This window comes from Benincasa hispida, chromosome 9 (genome assembly GCF_009727055.1).
Source record: "Benincasa hispida cultivar B227 chromosome 9, ASM972705v1, whole genome shotgun sequence".
In the NCBI taxonomy this organism is placed as follows: domain Eukaryota; kingdom Viridiplantae; phylum Streptophyta; class Magnoliopsida; order Cucurbitales; family Cucurbitaceae; genus Benincasa; species Benincasa hispida.
The window spans coordinates 7,191,313-7,209,729 of NC_052357.1; the positions used below are offsets into that span (position 1 = coordinate 7,191,313).

Consider the following 18,417-nt stretch of genomic DNA (forward strand, 5'->3'; position numbering starts at 1 on the left):
TAAATTAAAACATTCCATAAAACTCATGGATTAAAAGGTATTTTTTCCTATAAAAATAAAATTAGTCACTTTTCTTTAGAAAAATAAAATTAGTTTCCCGTGTTTGAGTTTTGAATATGATTTATATTTCATATAAAAACTTTAAAATGTTTAAATTTTGAGTATGAATCTAATATCATGTCTCCTAGGTCAACAACAAAGTAGGAGGGAGAGAAATTCAAATATTTGACATCTCGATTAATGATACATATCTTAATCAATTAAAATATGCTTATGTTGGCATTTTTTTCCATTTTAGTTTAATAATATATGAAGTAGGGGAATTCAATCCTTTGAATTGTATTTCAATTGCCTCATTGTTTGCTTGATGTGTAGTATTTTTTACCATACTTTGTACGAGTTGTATTATTTTTAGTGTTTATATNTATATATATTCAAAGAGGTGGCGAGGATGTTCACATTGCACACATTTAAACAATGATCGAATAACAAAATTTATTCCTGAACTTTGTATAAACTTTCCATAAATATATAGTTATATAATTAAAGAGGTGCCATTAATATTCACACTATGGCCCAGTAATAAAAATTATCTTCCAAGTCTATTTTCGGTTTAAAGAACACTAAATATTATTTCAAAAATTGCAACATGATTATTAAATTAACAATTCATAATTAATCTTAGAGCGTGATTTTATTTTATTTTTTTGACAAAAATTAGGATGTAAAATGATGGTGAAAAATCTAAACAACATCACATTATTTCAAATAATCGTAATGTTGTCTCAATTTTCATCTAAAATTTTAATAAGTGTCAATTATAAGTATATTTTTTAACATTTATCAAATGTAAATGATATATATGTATTAAAAGAATAAAGGTAAATAATCCAGGACAATACTTGTATCTACCATCTTCATTTAGAAGAAATAAATTAGCTGATTTCAACTACATCCAAGAAAAAATTTGAAAAGTTGGTCAAGGATGGAAGAGATCTTTTTTCTCCAAAGCTGGAAAAGAAATCTTAATCAAAAGTATCGGTCAATAAATTCCAACATATGCAATGAGCTTATTCAAACTTCCAAGGCAATTTTGTGAAGACATAACCAAATCATTTACAGTATTTTGGTGGGGATCAGAGGATAACAAGAAGAAGATTCATTGGATGAAATGGAAGAAGATGTATTTACCGAAGGCATTGGATGATCTAAATTTTCGTGATCTGAGTGGATTCTACCAAGCATTGATTGCCAATCAAGTATGAAGAATAGTGGAAAATCCGAATACACTGATTTCTATTGTTTCAAAAAGTATTTACTTTGAGAATTGTTCAATCATGGAGGCAGTAATGAACCCAAATTCCTCATATATTTGAAAAAGTTTTATTTGGGGGAGAGAATAATTATCCAAAGAAATAAGGTACAAAGTAGGTGATGAGAAATCAATACATTTTTTCTTAGACCCCTAGCTACCTAGACCCAATGCATTTAAACCAATTTGTCTTAATCTTCTTACATCTTCTTTAATAGTGGTTGATTTCTTACATCATTTAGAAAGATGGAATGAGACTTTTAACTGATTTACTTCTTGAAGATGATGGAGAATTTATTAAACAGATTCCAACAAATAAACGAATTCTTGACAAGTTAATTTGGCATTATGAAAAGATTGGCTCATACTCAGTTAAAAGTGGTTATCGTCTCTTCATGAAGAATATTATCAACATGTAAAGCCCCAATAACAACAAGATGGCTAATGTGTGGAATAGTCTTTAGAAATTAAAAATTCCAAACAAAATTAAACACTTCTTATCCAGCACTAAACAATTTTCTACCCACCAGAACAATGCTAAAAAAAAGTCTGAAAATCACACCTTACTGTCCTTTATGTTTTGAGGAATTTGAGACCATCGATCACACATTGTTTAAATATCAAAGAGCCCTTGATATTTGGAGTCAGATTTTGATTGCTTGATTATTTTTGACAACTTCAACTTAAGCTTCATCAATAGATGGATTCACTTCAACAATTCATTTAACAAAGACGAACTTACTCTGTTTGTTGTGATGTGTTGGTGTATTTAGACGGATCGAAACAAGATTGTGCATAATTCTACTATTGTCGAATCCTCAATCCAAGCTGCATGGATCCATAATTACTTATGAGAATTTTTCAAATACAAGAATCCTACTAATGAATATCCTAAATTGAATTTAAATCTTACTATGTCAAGCTGGTCAAGATGGTTGAAACCTCCAGCTAATACTCTGGAAATTAATGTTGATGCTGCATGGGGGAAATCTCCTTCAATTCTAGGGTTGGGAGTTGTTTGCAGAAACTCAGATGGATCCTTGAATGGTTTAGCTCTTGACTGCCTATCCTTCAACTAAACTCCCCCTCTGCCTGAAATGAAAGTAATTTTAGAAGGTTTGCATTTGGCAAAAATTTGGGGTATGTTAGAGGTGATTATTAGACTAGACTGTTTAGAGGCAATAAATTTGATAAACGGGAGATCACAATCACACAGTGAGATTGATGCTTATAGCAGAGATCCTGGAGCTAGCTAACAAATTTTTGGCCAGTTTTTTTTAACATATTTGTAAAATTCGAAACAAGGCTGCCCATGAAACAACGAAAGCCAGGAGGTTTTATTTGATAGGTGTTTGGCGTGATGCTTTTTCTGGTTCGGTTAAAAATTCATATTTCTAGTGATGTAAATACCAATCTTGCCCAGGCTTAATAAAAGTACCTTTTTCTTTAAAAAATAAAAAAAAAAGAAAAAAAAAAGGTAAATAACAAGAATGTAACTTTGGAAAAAAGACGGATAATTTGAAAAAAGAAAGGGCAAAAGTTCGGGCTTTTAGGGAATTATCGAGAAGTAGCATAATCCATGTTGGAAAAACAAATGGGGGCATAAGATAAAATTAAATTCCTTTCCCAAGGACAATACGACGACGTATGCGTGCGAGGCACACGTGTTTCACGCGCTGGGGGTGGGGCCCAGAGACATGGAAATTAAAATCCACTGCAGTTGCGCACACGGATAAAAGAACGGTCCTCCATAATCACGTCTCTCAATTCGGTTGAACTTCATTAAGAGAGCCAATCAAAATGGATAAAGAATATAAAATAAACAAAAAACTACCCAATTAAGTACTGCCACGTAATAAAACGAATATCTAATTTTTAAAATTTGCAATTTATCAAAAACGATTCAGTCAAAATCTGAAAGCAATAGCAAACACGTAGAGAGAGCCAGCACAGTTTCGTTTCTGCGCCATAATTTTGCTATCTTGCTGAGCAGTCGGCAGCTCCTCCCGATCCGACCCCCCATTGATTGATAAGCTTAAGCTTCTGTTTGTAACTGCACAAAGTGACGACAAAGCTTCCATTTCCTTTCCAAGGCAGTCTTTCGGTTATTTATCTCTTGAACACGGCGTTTTCTTTAGATTTTTAGGTATTCTTTTCGCTTTGAATTGGCGCTGTTTGTTTGCCCAGAAAAACAACTTTTTCCGGATTGGGAAGATACATTTCTTCTTCTTTTTATTACATAAGAATTTCAATTCACAAACAGATGTTTATTTAGTTTTTCTTTCTTTCCACCAGATTTTGTTGTTGGGTTTTCGTTCCCTAGATTGTTTTGCTTCTTATTATTCTGTTTCTGAGAGAAATTTGATGAAAATTTCGGAATATAAACTCTGAAACTCAAATGGGTTTGTAGAGATGATTAATTTGTGAAATTTTAGTTAGAGGTTTTTAATTGAGTACTGCCAAATATGTCTTTAATTCGTCGGAGAAAGGCGGTGGAAAAAGATTCCAAAATTCAGAAGGATGAAGACGAGGATAAGAAGGAGAAGGTTAGCGGAAGAGTAAAGGAAACTAAGGCAAAGAAAAGGTGGTCGTGTGTGGATAGTTGTTGTTGGTTTGTTGGGTGCGTTTGTACGACATGGTGGCTCTTGTTGTTTCTGTACAATGCGATGCCCGCATCATTGCCTCAGTATGTGACAGAGGCAATCACAGGTCCATTGCCGGATCCACCGGGTGTCAAATTGAAGAAAGAGGGGTTGAAGGTGAAGCATCCTGTGGTATTTGTCCCGGGGATTGTCACTGGTGGGCTTGAACTTTGGGAAGGCCATGAATGTGCAGAAGGTCTATTCAGGAAGCGTCTGTGGGGCGGCACATTCGGCGAAGTGTATAAAAGGTATTTGATAATATGACCCTTCTCTGTACCTTTGTTTTGATGGTTTAATCATTTCAAGTTTCTTTGTCTAATTGTCAGAGTTTTATAAGTGATGCTAAGTTTTAGTAAATCTTCCACATGAATTGAAGAGTGATATATGAGAGCTATATAGTATGAGGTTTTAAAGTCATTGATGTATTGAATTATATGAAGCTGTGGTTATTGGTGTTGTATGGTTGATTTTTGAAGAATTCGTTTGGATGGTAATATTTGCAATGAACTGTTTCACGGTGCACATCTAAAGAAATTGTTAGTTGGTTTTATATAACTAAATTTGGTATGCTTGTTGAACCTTTTTCCCTTGCAGACCTTCATGCTGGGTGGAACATATGTCATTGGATAATGAAACTGGATTAGATCCTCCAGGAATTAGGGTTAGGCCTGTCAGTGGGCTTGTTGCTGCTGACTATTTCGCTCCGGGTTATTTTGTGTGGGCAGTCCTGATTGCTAACTTGGCTCGTATTGGTTATGAGGAAAAAACTATGTATATGGCTGCATATGACTGGAGAATTTCATATCAGAACACAGAGGTAATCATTTGGTGGAATACAATTTTATATTTGATAAAAATATCATCATTTTTCATCTGAGCAAGTTGTTCCATTTTTACCCTTGCTAACTGTTTGCAACTGTTTGTTGATTACTTAACTTATCAAATCATGAAGGTTAGAGATCAAACCCTCAGCCGAATAAAAAGTAACATAGAATTGATGGTTGCTACGAATGGTGGGAAAAAGGCAGTGATTATTCCGCATTCAATGGGTGTTTTATACTTCATGCACTTTATGAAGTGGGTTGAAGCTCCATCGCCAATGGGTGGTGGGGGAGGACCAGACTGGTGTGCTAAACATATAAAAGCAATTATAAATATTGGTGGACCTTTTCTAGGTGTTCCCAAAGCTGTTGCTGGGCTTTTCTCTGCTGAAGCTAAGGATATTGCATTTGCCAGGTCTCTATCACTTTAATTCCACTGTAGTTGGGTAACTTGGCTGTTTTGTGTATTTCTGTGTGTTTTGTTAGATGATATAATATTAAATTTACCTTCACCCATCAATTTAAGCTTGAATCAAAAAGTGATTTAACATGGCATAAAAGCAGATGATTTAGGAGTGTTCAAACTCCTGCAATATTATTTTCTTCCCAATTAATATCTATTTCCACTTGTTGAGTCTTCTGCAAATTTCAACTCCACAAGTGAACGGAGCGTTAGATGATATAATCTTAAACTTACCTTCATCCATCATCTCAAGCTTTTGGGTCAATTGGTGATTTAACATGTTTCCATGGTTAGGGAATGAAATTACTATTTTTATAGTTGGCACATGTAACTTGTCCTTGAATTCATAAGTTTGGAAGTTGTCTAGGGTGAAAGTTCTCATTCAATGAACTCAAGTTGTTGATACACCTACTCTTGTGCTACAAATCCTCGGCTGTAGCAAGTTGTGTGGTAATGTCAGGTCACCCCTTTGTCTATGTCAATAGTTATGACGCTCCAATTCTTAGCATATAGATTTCTCCTAGTGTGTCTGGATGAACTTTAAGTCACAATCATTTCCAATTTCGTTAAAAACCTTTAATTTTTTGAATCATATATAGGGTACATTTTGAGGTACTTTTTCTCAGTCAGAAGGCTGCTCTGTAAAATAAAATGCTAACAGCTTTTAATTTCCGTGAGATCACTTCTCTAAGAACACTTTTGTTTGATTATCAATCTACAAACATTGAATCCTTGCATTTTTGTTGACTGAAAGAGTTCATATCTCTTGCTTCACATAATGCAGGGCTATTGCACCGGTTTTCTTGGACAATGATCTATTTCGCATTCAAACATTGCAGCATGTTATGAAGATGACTCGTACATGGGATTCAACCATGTCAATGATACCAAAAGGAGGGGATGTCATATGGGGTGGCCTTGATTGGTCACCTGAAGATGGCCATGTTCCCAGCAAAAGAAAGCAAAAAAACAATGATACACGTAATGGTGATGGAGATACTTCTTCAAAGAAAGTTCACTATGGGCGAATTATATCGTTTGGTAAAGACATGGCAGAGGCAGATTCATCTGAGATTGAGAGGATTGAGTTTTTGGTAAGGCTCTTTTATTTAGCATAATGATTTTTAATTTAATTATTCAATTCTGTCCCAAAGTAGAAATAAGTAGTTAGGCAATTGGATTTCAGGCAAATGATTGCCCTATGGTGAGGGATTGTGTTGGTAGGTTGTCAGCAGTATGTTCATCAGGTAAACATTTCATGAAAAGTTGTGCTTCAATATGTGGAGGCTCAAAGAATTTAGTGGCTGAGTTGAAATTGAATTTATTAAGAAGCCTGCATTCTGTTCAGTTCTGGAAAAACTTCACAGATGGATATATCGTTGTTTTGTTATCCTCTTTTTCCTGATTCTTTCATGGAGAAACTTGCAAGTCTCCTTGTATTTGTGCAAGAAAAACGAACTCATCAGTTACCTTGATGATTTTCTTCAAAGAAGTCTTATGTTGCACGTCTTATTATCTTGTAGGATGCTATCAAGGGTCACAACGTTGCAAATACTACTTGCCAGGACGTTTGGACTGAATACCATGACATGGGAATTGAGGGTATCAGAGCAATCTCAGATTACAAAGTTTATACAGCTGGATCTGTCATAGATTTACTTCATTATGTTGCCCCACATACAATGGAACGTGGGAGTGCCCATTTCTCTTATGGGATTGCTGACAACCTTGATGATCCGAAATACAACCACTACAAGTATTGGTCCAACCCGTTGGAGACGAGGTGAGAATCTTATCCTTCTTGATTTTACAAAAATATATAGATTTAGGTTTCATAACAACATTTTGATAGACCACCTATCAAATACACTAATGTTATAATGAAAGAATGGGCGAAGATGTGGGAAAGGAGAAATCGTTGGAGGAGACTGGAAGAACGTGTTTGATAGTATTTTATCTTTAGATTTATGAGAGATAAATTACAAAAATGTATGTTTTTTTTTTCAGAGAAGAAACATTTCATTGAATAAATGAAATGAGGGGAGACCCCAAACACCTATAGGTGTTTACAAAAGAGATCTCCAATTGAAAATTAATTAGGAAAGAGTAAAAAGCTTAAAGGGTACTTTGTTTTTCACCAATACAGTCCAGTAGACAGAACTAAATCCTTGAAACTATCAAAACAAAAAATGTTTATTGCGCTCGCCCATAAAGTCTAGAGAAAGGCACAGATGAATTCATGAACTAAATTACAAAATTTGTTTCAAATGGTTATTAGAAGGCATACACAGATGTAAACTTTGTATCCAACGGTTACTTGGAAGCCATCACATTATGGTGGGCACATTCTATATTTCTGGAAACAAAGCAGTATGTTGGTAGTGTGATAGAATTGTCGGACAGGACAAATTGTTGTGTACTTGTGTGTTTTATAGTAAGTTTCGGAAGAGACTTTGGCCTCTTAAAATGCCAAAGACTCACATTTTTTCCTCTCTTGTACTGCATAAAACTAAGAATATCTTTGAGAAACCTATCAGAATCCTTATCTAGTCTTATGCTCTATTAAACTTTGTTTAATATGAAACTGGTCTACAGATTGCCAAATGCTCCGGACATGGAGATCTTTTCTTTATATGGAGTTGGAATCCCGACCGAAAGAGCTTATGTTTATAAGCTATCTCCTGCTGCTGAATGCTACATTCCATTTCAGATTGATACTGCAGCAAATGAGGGGGAAGAAAATGGCTGTCTGAAGGATGGAGTTTACACCGTCGACGGAGATGAAACCGTACCTGTTCTAAGTGCTGGTTACATGTGTGCCAAAGGCTGGAGAGGGAAAACTAGATTTAATCCTTCAGGAATCCGAACGTATGTTAGAGAGTACAATCATTCTCCCCCATCAAACTTGCTAGAAGGACGAGGAACGCAGAGCGGCGCTCACGTCGATATAATGGGGAACTTCGCATTGATCGAAGATATAATTCGAATAGCAGCAGGGGCTCAAGGGGAAGATTTGGGAGGTGATCAAGTCTACTCTGATATATTTAAATGGTCAGAGAAGATCAAATTGCCTCTGTGATGTGATGATCTTAGTTGTTAGTTGATGATATATGTTCTGATATCATAGCCAATTCAGCACACACACAAAAAAAACCTTGAAACTGTATCATTTCAAGCAACTCTGGTGATTTTAGGAGTATGGGAAAACCATTTCTTAATTTGGTTGTCCAAGATCATTTTCACATCTCTTGTGTTTTACATCAGAACTGGTAATTAGCTAAGCCCAAAATTTTATTTTCACCATTATTATTGTTTTACAATATTGTAGACATTAGAATTATCGTATCTTGATGTAGAAATATAAATTATTGGTGCACACATTTATTCTCCTTGAAACAAAAGTTTGAGACTGCAAATTTGATTTTTTCATCTTGAGACCTGCAAATTTGATATTTTCAATTAAGTAACGTGGGAATTATAGACTGACAACAGCCTTTTTTTCCCCAAAAAATAATGTAACTAATGTATGTCATTCCTGTATTTTATTTATCATATTTGTTAAATCTTGGATTTAAATTTAACTATAAATAAAGTTTGTCCCGTTAAAATAAAAATATCGAGAAACAGAATAGTTTTAATTTTAAATGAGAGGTAGATGTACTAAATAATAATAATAATAATTGCTTGACAGAGGTAGATAAGGATTAAATTTTAAGATTATGCGAAAAATAGAAATGAGTGTGGTTATCAAATATAAGAAAATGAAAATGAGTCAATTTATTTACAAATATTGTAAAATCTTACTATATAGATAGTGACATTACATTATATTTTTAATAGTTTTGTTATTTAAAATAATTATCCATAATGGTTTAAATATCACCAGATGTCTTTAGACTAAATTTCACTTATTTATTTATTTTTTTTTTAGAAAAATTAAAAATCGATTTTTACTCGGTTTATTACCGCCAGTTTTACCGTAGATTGTTTTCTCAACCTAAAACTCTAGTAATAGTAGGAATAATTTGTTAAATTCATAAATATGTGGATTTGAATAAAGTCCTTTTTAAACAAAGTAGTAGCAAGAGTAGTGCCAGGAAATAGTAATACTCACAACATCAACTTGTTAACTTTCGTTTTAAAATAAAGTGTTTTTTCTTAAAAAAAAAAACATGTTAAATTTGATAAATGTTATCCAACGAGATTAAGGATTTATTTAAAATGATTTAAAGAAAAAAAAATGTTTTTCATATTTAAATATTTTTTATAAAAGTTCCTTAAAATAAAAAATACATGAGTTTGACAACTCTTTTTTCAAAATGTTTTTATGTAATTTTTTTATTTATTATATACTAAAAATATTTTTATTGATTTTAAATTATTATAAAAGAATTCGCTAGTGGCGGTGGTAGTCGGAGTTCGTCGCTAGTCGTTGAAGGTAGAGGTGTCTATCCACGATTGCTGGAGGTGGTGGTTGGAGTTTCTCATACAAATTATAAAGATTAATCACATTAAACACTCAAAATTCATTGGTTTAAAATTTGGTTTCAAGTGCACCTAAATCAAATTATTTTATAAATTCATTTTAGGGCATAAATTATTTTCAAAACAATTTTTTTTTAAATTTAATCACTCGAAAAGTTATTCCAAACACAACTTTAATATACTGAAAATAAAAGAACAGATGTAAAAGTCAAGGGTTGTCAAAGAGTTTTAGTAGAAGAGTAACAAATACAAAAAGGGAAAAAAAATCATCTATACTTTTGTGGATATCTTATTTCAAATGTCAAAATGAACATAACTCAAATGATATAGACTTGTACAATCAATTTATTCCACTCACATAATTAATTCAATATCTTTGCCAGAGAAAAAAGAAACAATATTTCAAATAAAATATATAATCATATTGTTTATATATATTACACCTTTAAGGAATGAATACACCCACCAATATCCTTAAAAAAGAAAAAAGAAAAAGGATACATATATATGGCTTAATAAAAGATTATGACAAAATCAATCCTGTAAATTTAAAATAAAAAATAAAAAATAATAATTATGGCAAAACCAAGCCCAAATGAACAAATAAATAAACAAAATACCAAATTGAAATTAGGTTGAGATAAAGATCAAATTGGTCATTCGAGCATAAATTTTTTATTTCATTTTATTCTATTTTCCATTATGGAAATGAAAATATATTTTAAGTTTGAATAAAATTAGAATAGTATTATTTTGGTAAAAGGCAATTGGATCCAATGAAGGAAAGATATGGAGAGATCTCAATAATCCGACTTTGCCCTTCAACAAATTCAAATTTCTCTGTTCACGATCCATAACCATAAATATATATTCCTTTCGCAAATTGAGCTTTTGGATTTTGGATTTTGGATTTTGGATTCTCTCTCTCTCTCTCTCTCTGTGTGTTTTGGTAATCTGCAGTTTTTTCTTTTCCCTTATTCGACTCTATTTCGTCTCCAGAAGGACGAGCAGGAAGAAAATGGCCATGGATGGAGGTGGCGCAGTGCACAATCGCTCAGTGGAAGATGTTTTCAGTGATTTTAGGGGACGAAGAAACGGCGTCATCAAAGCCCTCACCGTAGGTATTCTTCTTTCCTGTTCTCGTTGACTCTTTCTAGGACACGCCGTGATGCAAATCCATTTTATGTTTTTGCTGTTTTCATGGCTTTAATAGTAAGTATTTTACGTCCTTCACCTTACGTTTCGGAATGGATTGTTTTCTCCTTCGTTGTTTTTGGTTGATTTTGGCTGATTTTAGTGTTTTTTGTTCGTCATGTTGCTGTTTGGTTTTTGAGAGAAAACTAGGAGAAAGGAAATTGTGTTATCTAATGTGCTACTCTTGGCTTTACATGACTGTCGCCATGAAAATTTGAATCTCAGTTTAGTTTTGCCTGTACAAGCGTTGAAACGTATTGTGAATTTTGTTCCTGAATGCGGATCCTTTTTTTTTTTTTGGGTCAAGTTGTGTACATGCGTAGCCGTCTTCATACGGTAAGGAATAATAGAGAGTATTGGTATTGTAGCTAGAGAGCTCTCTTCCTTTGCCTGCAATATTTAAATTGTTGCGACTAATCTCTGCAGCATGTCTGATATTTTGGGCGAGTTGCTGCAAAACCTATGAGGATATGTTTCTGTATAGTTTGTTCACGACTCTTATAACAATTGACTAATTTTGTGTTTGGATGTAGTACTTGATAAATGTAGGAATGTGAACTATGCTGTTCAGGTAGTGGATACGTCTTTATTTCTTTTTATGCTGTCCATACTTTGTGTCTTGCTGATTTTTTTTTTGTTCAAGAAACGTGATGGCTGGAGGCTTTGTTTCTGTAAATTTGATTTGAGAGCTAGGAGCGCTTGGTTGTTTTGGTTACATCTGGGAGTTGTGAATGTCTAATTCTTGTCGGTTTAATCATTGCAGATGTTGAAGAGTTCTATCAACAATGTGATCCTGGTACATGCCCGTATCTCTGTTTGCTTCTTATCTTCTAAGCTGTAAATTTATTGTGTATGAAGTTGAGTTATGTGTTCTTGTTACCTGGAATTTTAACTTTTGTCCTCATCCCCTTTCGTTTAATATTATGTGCGTTTAATTTGTCCATTTTTCCTTTGTCTCTTGTCCATCACAAGTACTAGATTTTACATTCTTGATCTTTAGTTTAGAACTCCCTTCTGAGCTATGTATATTGATTATTTGGTGCTTAAAGAGAAGGAAAATCTATGCTTGTATGGGTTTCCAAATGAAGTATGGGAAGTTAATTTACCTGCTGAAGAAGTACCTCCAGAACTTCCAGAGCCAGCGTTGGGTATTAATTTTGCAAGAGATGGCATGCAAGAAAGGGATTGGTTGGCTTTGGTTGCTGTCCATAGTGATTCTTGGTTGCTCTCTGTTGCCTACTATTTTGGTGCGAGATTTGGATTTGATAAAACAGATAGGTATTTTGATTTTGAATTTAGTTCATATAGGATTTATTTCAACAACCATGATGGCTGATTTTTCTATGTGCCATGTTCTTTGATGCAGGAGGCGGCTTTTCAATATGATAAATGATTTGCCAACTGTATTCGAAGTAGTCACAGGTATTGCAAAGAAACAAGTTAAGGAGAAGTCATCAAGTGCTAAATCCAAGTCGAGCTTTAAAACGGTATGTGGATAGATCTTCAGTTTTCCAGTTGGCTGATTGATTTTACTTGAGGTACTCTATTTCTGAATATAACATTTTTTTTTTATTTCATATCTCTACTAACAGATGTAGCTTAGACATTCCCCCCCGCTTCTACTGTTCTACATATAGTAAAAGAATGGAGCTGGGACAATGATATTAGTTATGATAATGTTTGTTGCTCTGCTGGACAGTCTCCAATTTTTCAGTTTGTCATTGATGTCTTGATTTGTGATCTATTTTTCTAGAAATGAATTTATTTGTACTCCATGCCTGTTCCTGGGGCTCAGCTATTTCCCCTCCTTCTATTCAAGGAAGAAACCGAGCTAGGATAAGATATCCTATGACACTTACTTGTTGGTGGTGCTTGTTCATGCAATGCAATCTACTGCATCAATTACACGGATTAGTTATTCTTTCTATCTTTCAACTATTTTCAGAGGGAAGCTGAAATGCAAGGAATGTACGCAAGGCAGCCGCAGGCAAGGGAAGAGGTAGAGACGTTGTATGAAGAAGACGAAGATGAGCACGGTGACACTTTGTGTGGGGCATGTGGTGAGAATTATGCTTCAGATGAATTTTGGATTTGCTGTGATATCTGTGAGAAATGGTTCCATGGAAAGTGTGTTAGAATAACTCCAGCAAAAGCCGAGCACATTAAGCAATACAAATGCCCATCCTGCAGCAACAAGAGAAGCCGCATTTGAATGGTATAGTACAAATCTGGAAAAGGAAATTTCTATTTTGATTGATAAATTGATATCACAGGGCAAATTGCTTTGCTTTTGAGCACATTTCATGTTTCCAGTTTTGGGTATCACTTGCCTTTTGAGTTTCTATGTAAATTCTAGATCGCTTAGTCTGTAAGATTGCCTCTTAGTATTTCCTTTTAATTCTCTATGAAAATTAGCTTATAACTTTGAAAGCTCTCAAGAAATGAACCATTTTTACCTTTTGATTTAGTAAAGAAATACTCAGTGATCTGGAACCTCTATTTCTGTTTGCCTGTTAGATTCCAATAGGAGATTGGTTATTTTTTCCTTCATGAGTGTAGTTTGTGGTATACAATGTACTTTTCTTGATGTTGAAGGTATTTTTTTAAAATTATTTTTTGTCTAAGGTTGCTAGTACAAGTTTGTGACTGGAATTATTTTGGATTAATTGGTAACTTAGAGTTGAAACAATTAGATCTATATGATAACCCCACCATGACCAAAAATAGAACTACAAACCCATGGGCCCACTGCAACATTATAATTTCAATTATTATTAAAGATCCATATAAGGTATAGGCCCACTTATAATACATGAATGTCTTTTCTGGGTGTTATGATTTACTTTATTGAAATCTTCAGTTTGAAGATGGAATCTTTTAATCATCATTTATATCTATGGACTTTGACAAGGACAAGGACAATCGTTTAATTAATCTAGATAACCTTTATTAATCTCCAGTTCGGTTGGCAACATTCTTTTGTTTTAGGATAAGGAAAAATCTATAATAAACTTAAATTTAAAAAATATGACAATTTTTACCCTTTAATACGTTCTGATTTGAAGATTCTTAGAAAATATAAAATAAGCTATAATTGAAAGTCTCATTTATGGTTGCAACTATTATTTGATCTATTGCACTTACAGAGCCCATTTTGCAGCATGGGGTTTATATACAATTATGAAAGTCAGTATGGCATTTTTATAAGGTTATAATATGCTTTTCCATGAAAACAGTACTATGGAAGTTCGAGTTATGTTAGAAAATGTTCTCTTTGGTATTTGAAATAAACAATGTTTATGCTGTCTTTGAGCAGAATGATTCTAACTATGATCTAAACATTTTGGGAGATTTTTAAGTTTTTATTTAATAAAATTAGCAAGTCAATTTAGAAATTGAATCATCGTGTCAAAAAAACTTTTAATTTCGACTCATTTTGATTTTCATTTTTATCATACTTTTGATCTTGGTCTATTTTAATTAACGGACTTTTTAAAATTGTCTATTTTGATCCCTTAAAAATTTAAAATGAAAGGATTGAATGTTTAAGAATCAAAGCAAAAAAAATATATAGATTTCTAAAAAAAAAAAAAGAAAGCAGTATTTAAACCTACATAATTTAATATGGCCAACACCATATTCAGTGTTAAAATAAACAAAGAAGAGCACCGATTTTACAGGAAGTAATTATTTCTATACATTTTATAATATGAACATGGCGATGCCTTACATTATATGAACAAGCTAGATTCAGATTGGATTCATTAAAATAAAATTAGAAAAAAAAAAGAGAGAGAAATTGAAAAAAAAAAAAAGAGAATTACAGAAGCAGTTTCAGAAAAATGACAATCTTCTCCATGAAAAGTCCCATCTTCCTGCTATGTTTTAGCTACTTAAACTCTCTTGATTCTTTGTTGATAGCCGTTTCAAAAACTCATATGTAGTGATCATCGTCGTTGCAGACATCGACATCGACGCACATCTCGGCGCCAAGCCTCGGTAACATGCCGTCCATCCACCTTCCCTCACCAAATTCCTCAATGTCTGTCCTATAGTTGGCCCTCTTCTCCCATTTTCATCCCCATCCAAAACCTGCAATCTTGTCTTGATTGTATCGAGCGGCATTGTTATCAAAGCCGATATACTCCCCGCCATTGCTGCGCTGGCCCCCTGTACTGCAATCACAGTCTTGGAATCGGGTTTGTAGACATTATTACCATAACCTCCATTTTCATTACCTTCATCAACCTGAACCTTCTTTGCATAATAGCAGCATCCAATTCCACCCCAAACCAGCCGCTGAGCTACATAATAAGAAGCCCACCACACAGCATTCGACGGTGCGTAGGTCAAAATTGATATCCCGAATCCTCGGTAGAGGCCTCGGAGGCCATCGGCATTGAGGATCTTACGAAATGCATCGATTCCATTGATGTAATGAGTTGAGGAAGAATTGGGATTGTTATAGCTAGGTTGAACCATGAGTCTTTGACTTACAACATCAACAGGAGTCCATACAAGCTGAGCTGCCATTGCAGCACTCAATCCAGCAGCTGCGTTAGCAATGGTAGCTGCGGTAGTTTCTGGAAATCCCACTTTAATGGTGGCTGTTCCGACATAGCTCTTTGTAATCTCAAGAGCTCCCATGTAGAGAGCTCTAGCAGGGATAGTTCCCATTAAAGAAGTACCAAACCCTCTGTAGAGAGCTCGAAAACCTTCATGGCGGACAAGAGAAAATGCGGTTCTGATGCAAGAAAGCTGCGAATGAGCAACCTGTTGCCGAGTTTTCAACACTACCATAGGGTAAAGAGAAGCTGAAACACCTGAAAACAACGCTGCACCGAGAAAGAAGAATTTAGATTTATCGAGCATTTGCCAATCAATTTCGGCCGGAATATGAATTTCCTGCGGCGATTCTTCCTCCGCCGCACCTAGATTCATCTTCGCCACCTTCTCCAAGCTTCACAGAATGAAAAAAAAAAACTAAAAAAAAAAGAAAAACGAACAGTCGAAGAATTCCAAACTTCAAAACTCAAATCTCCGGCGCCATTTCTTCCGGCTACAACCGAATCTAAGGTAACTGTACAAAACTTTTGATTAATATACAAATTTCAGAGAGGAGACAGATCTGGAATTATTCAATTCTGAAGAGTTTTTTTCCTCTTGTGGAACAAGGTCTTGGATGGAACACGATCGACGACGTACTGTTCCACCATTTCCAGGTGAAACGACAACATTCACCGGCGAAAAATTCGTCGGAAACCAGTGGAAGAAGGAATTTTAGGGTTCCGATTGGGTGGAAATGGCGGTCGGAGAAGGAGGAAGGGAAACCGGATGAGTGCGGAAAGAGGAGTGAGGGAAAGATAAAAGAATGGGAAAAGATGACTGACACGTGGCGGTAAGGGATTAGGAAAATCGGCTGGCTTTGCTTTGTTAGGGTTTCCTTCTTTGTTGGGGCGCTAGGCGGCGGGTCGTTCGAACCTATGAGTGACGTGTAATCCCTATCCATCGAGACCGTATTTTTTTTTCAGCTTTTATCCTCTGCGACGCACCTACATGAATATCCACCAATCACATTTGATTTTTCTGCAAGTTTTCTCTTTTTCTCTTTAAAATTACTGCTTTCACATTCCCTAAAAAATAATTTTCATCCCTATATTTTGAGTTTTATAATAATTTACTTGTATATTTTAGTATATAATAAATTAGTTCAAGATTCTTTTTTTAATGTAAATGCATGGATTGCTTATGTTTTGTGGGTTTATAAATTATATCGACTAAATTCAATATTTATTCTTAAATTTCAAAGGATAGAAATGAAATTGTCTGATACTATGTTATTTTAAAATAGATTTCTAATGTATTATTTTTTAATGGAAATAACGATCTTAAGAGTTTTTTTTTTTCAAAAGAAACAATTTTTTAATAGATAAAATAAAGGAGATTAAACTCCGACACCTAATGGGTGTAATACAAACTAGCTTCCCAATTGGAGATTAATTGATCTAGGCTATAATGAATAAAAATGTGATCTAAAAAAACAGTAGATAAATAATCAAAGGAGGGAGTATTAAAAATAAAATAAATAAAATAAAAAAAAGACCTTGGGATCTTTCACCCAAAGCAGTTACAAAGGTGAACCAACAAGCTAGAAAATATATTATTTATATTTGTGAAAAGGGATCTAAGAGGCAAAGTGTCTGGATCTTAACTCCTGAGCATCGGCACGGTCGGCCAAGGCCTTGGGTTAACTGGTGCCAAGACACGCGCATGGGCAGCATACTGGTGAGAACTCAAGGCTGAATGCACGGACAGGCTGACAAGAAGGTTAGCCGAGGAAATTGCATGACATGGGCAAGAGGCTCATGCCCCATGCGTGGACATCGTACGAAATATTTAAGTGATAACTTAAACGGTCTATAGTAGTAGATAAAGTTGGATATCTTATCCCAGTAATACTATGAATACAGTCTGTTTTATATATGTTACAATTGTTGTAAAGTGCTACATAAATTATCTGATCGTGATCGTTCATGTGGAGACATGTGAGCTAGGGTATTCTATACAAAGAGTTTGTATAAGACCGGACCGTGAAATGAATAGTCTCTCTATATAACACCATTGCTAGAAGAGACTTACATTTTACTAGAATGACCATAGGTGACTTGACCTTAATCCTGAGTGAGTTGTGAACTCCTATTTATGAGGAAAATCCTTTAATTTATATGGATGAGAGTGACCTTGTTAACCGACTAAAAAAGCCTACCATTTTGGGGACTTATTCGAGTAGGGAGCTAGGAACACAACTACACAATATGGAATTTACTCCTTTTCAGACCTTATGGAAAGTAGATAAATTGCTCTCTTAATAGCTGAGGCCTCAACCTCTCACTGGCCCAAAAGGTGTTAGTTTATAGTTGGATATAAACTGTTTGTTAATTAGATGGATCAACGATATTTAAGAATTAGATGTAACTACAGGAGTAAAACGATATTTTGACCCAGTAAGCAATTTGTGAAAGGTCAACTCATGTTGATTGGTTATATCTATGGACACAAAAATAAATCTACAATGCGAAGAGTGCAGCTATTCACCTTTAGTTGAGTGACGGATGTTAATGAAAATTGATTAATTTAATTAAAGAGTTTAATTAATTAATCTTATATCATTGGAGCTTCTAATCTGTAGATCCATTAGGTCTCCATGTTAGCTCACTAAAGGATATATAAGAGGAATAGTTTGAATTGTTCAAATTAATTACATATTGACGAGATTAATATAATATGGTTAATTATATATGTGATCTATAATTAAGAGAGAAAAATATTTAAATAAGATTCAAATATTAAACAAAAGTATATATATAAATATGTGACAATTATATGTTGATTAATTCTATATTAAATATGATTTAATATAGTCGTTTAATCGATTAATTGATGATTAATTAATTTTTTTAGAAGTAGAGATAAATAAACATGTGATATTTATTTATTAAT

The 18,417-nt window shown here is 34.1% G+C and overlaps 3 protein-coding genes across 4 annotated transcripts; 2 read left to right on the forward strand and 1 right to left on the reverse strand.

The window, feature by feature from the left end:
• The first annotated feature begins 3,233 nt into the window (after positions 1-3,233).
• LOC120085798 (phospholipid:diacylglycerol acyltransferase 1) lies at positions 3,234-8,614 on the forward strand. Its single transcript, XM_039041991.1, has 6 exons — positions 3,234-4,202; positions 4,549-4,771; positions 4,907-5,190; positions 6,023-6,332; positions 6,762-7,021; positions 7,834-8,614. Exons 1-6 carry the CDS (start codon positions 3,778-3,780, stop codon positions 8,315-8,317), a joined length of 1,986 nt encoding a protein of 661 aa, XP_038897919.1. The 5' UTR covers positions 3,234-3,777; the 3' UTR covers positions 8,318-8,614.
• Positions 8,615-10,467: 1,853 nt separating this feature from the next.
• Positions 10,468-15,017, forward strand: LOC120085821 (PHD finger protein ALFIN-LIKE 3-like). Of its 2 annotated transcripts, XM_039042030.1 has the most exons (6): positions 10,468-10,844; positions 11,681-11,713; positions 11,967-12,195; positions 12,284-12,404; positions 12,863-13,132; positions 14,880-15,017. In XM_039042030.1, the coding sequence occupies exons 1-5, from the start codon at positions 10,742-10,744 to the stop codon at positions 13,127-13,129; spliced, it is 753 nt and encodes a 250-aa protein (XP_038897958.1). In that variant the 5' UTR covers positions 10,468-10,741; the 3' UTR covers positions 13,130-13,132; positions 14,880-15,017. The 2 variants fall into 2 exon arrangements, with proteins under 2 accessions (XP_038897958.1, XP_038897957.1); XM_039042029.1 differs by lacking the exon at positions 14,880-15,017 and having other exon boundaries at positions 10,469-10,844; positions 12,863-13,416.
• On the reverse strand, positions 14,590-16,561 carry LOC120085820 (solute carrier family 25 member 44-like). Its single transcript, XM_039042028.1, has one exon. The coding sequence runs from the start codon at positions 15,856-15,858 to the stop codon at positions 14,803-14,805; it is 1,056 nt and encodes a 351-aa protein (XP_038897956.1). The 5' UTR covers positions 15,859-16,561; the 3' UTR covers positions 14,590-14,802.
• Positions 16,562-18,417: the final 1,856 nt, after the last annotated feature.

What these genes read in the sequence shown, in the direction of transcription:
- LOC120085798 (XM_039041991.1), top strand. Translation starts at nt 3,778, where the DNA reads ATGTCTTTAATTCGTCGGAGAAAGGCGGTGGAAAAAGATTCCAAAATT. An exon ending in TTTCATATCAGAACACAGAG is followed by an intron (nt 4,772 to 4,906) that starts GTAATCATTTGG and finishes CAAATCATGAAG; the next exon opens with GTTAGAGATCAAACCCTCAG. An exon ending in TTGAGAGGATTGAGTTTTTG is followed by an intron (nt 6,333 to 6,761) that starts GTAAGGCTCTTT and finishes ATTATCTTGTAG; the next exon opens with GATGCTATCAAGGGTCACAA.
- LOC120085821 (XM_039042030.1), top strand. Translation starts at nt 10,742, where the DNA reads ATGGCCATGGATGGAGGTGGCGCAGTGCACAATCGCTCAGTGGAAGAT. An exon ending in CATCAAAGCCCTCACCGTAG is followed by an intron (nt 10,845 to 11,680) that starts GTATTCTTCTTT and finishes TAATCATTGCAG; the next exon opens with ATGTTGAAGAGTTCTATCAA. An exon ending in GGATTTGATAAAACAGATAG is followed by an intron (nt 12,196 to 12,283) that starts GTATTTTGATTT and finishes TCTTTGATGCAG; the next exon opens with GAGGCGGCTTTTCAATATGA.
- LOC120085820 (XM_039042028.1), bottom strand. Translation starts at nt 15,858, where the DNA reads ATGAATCTAGGTGCGGCGGAGGAAGAATCGCCGCAGGAAATTCATATT.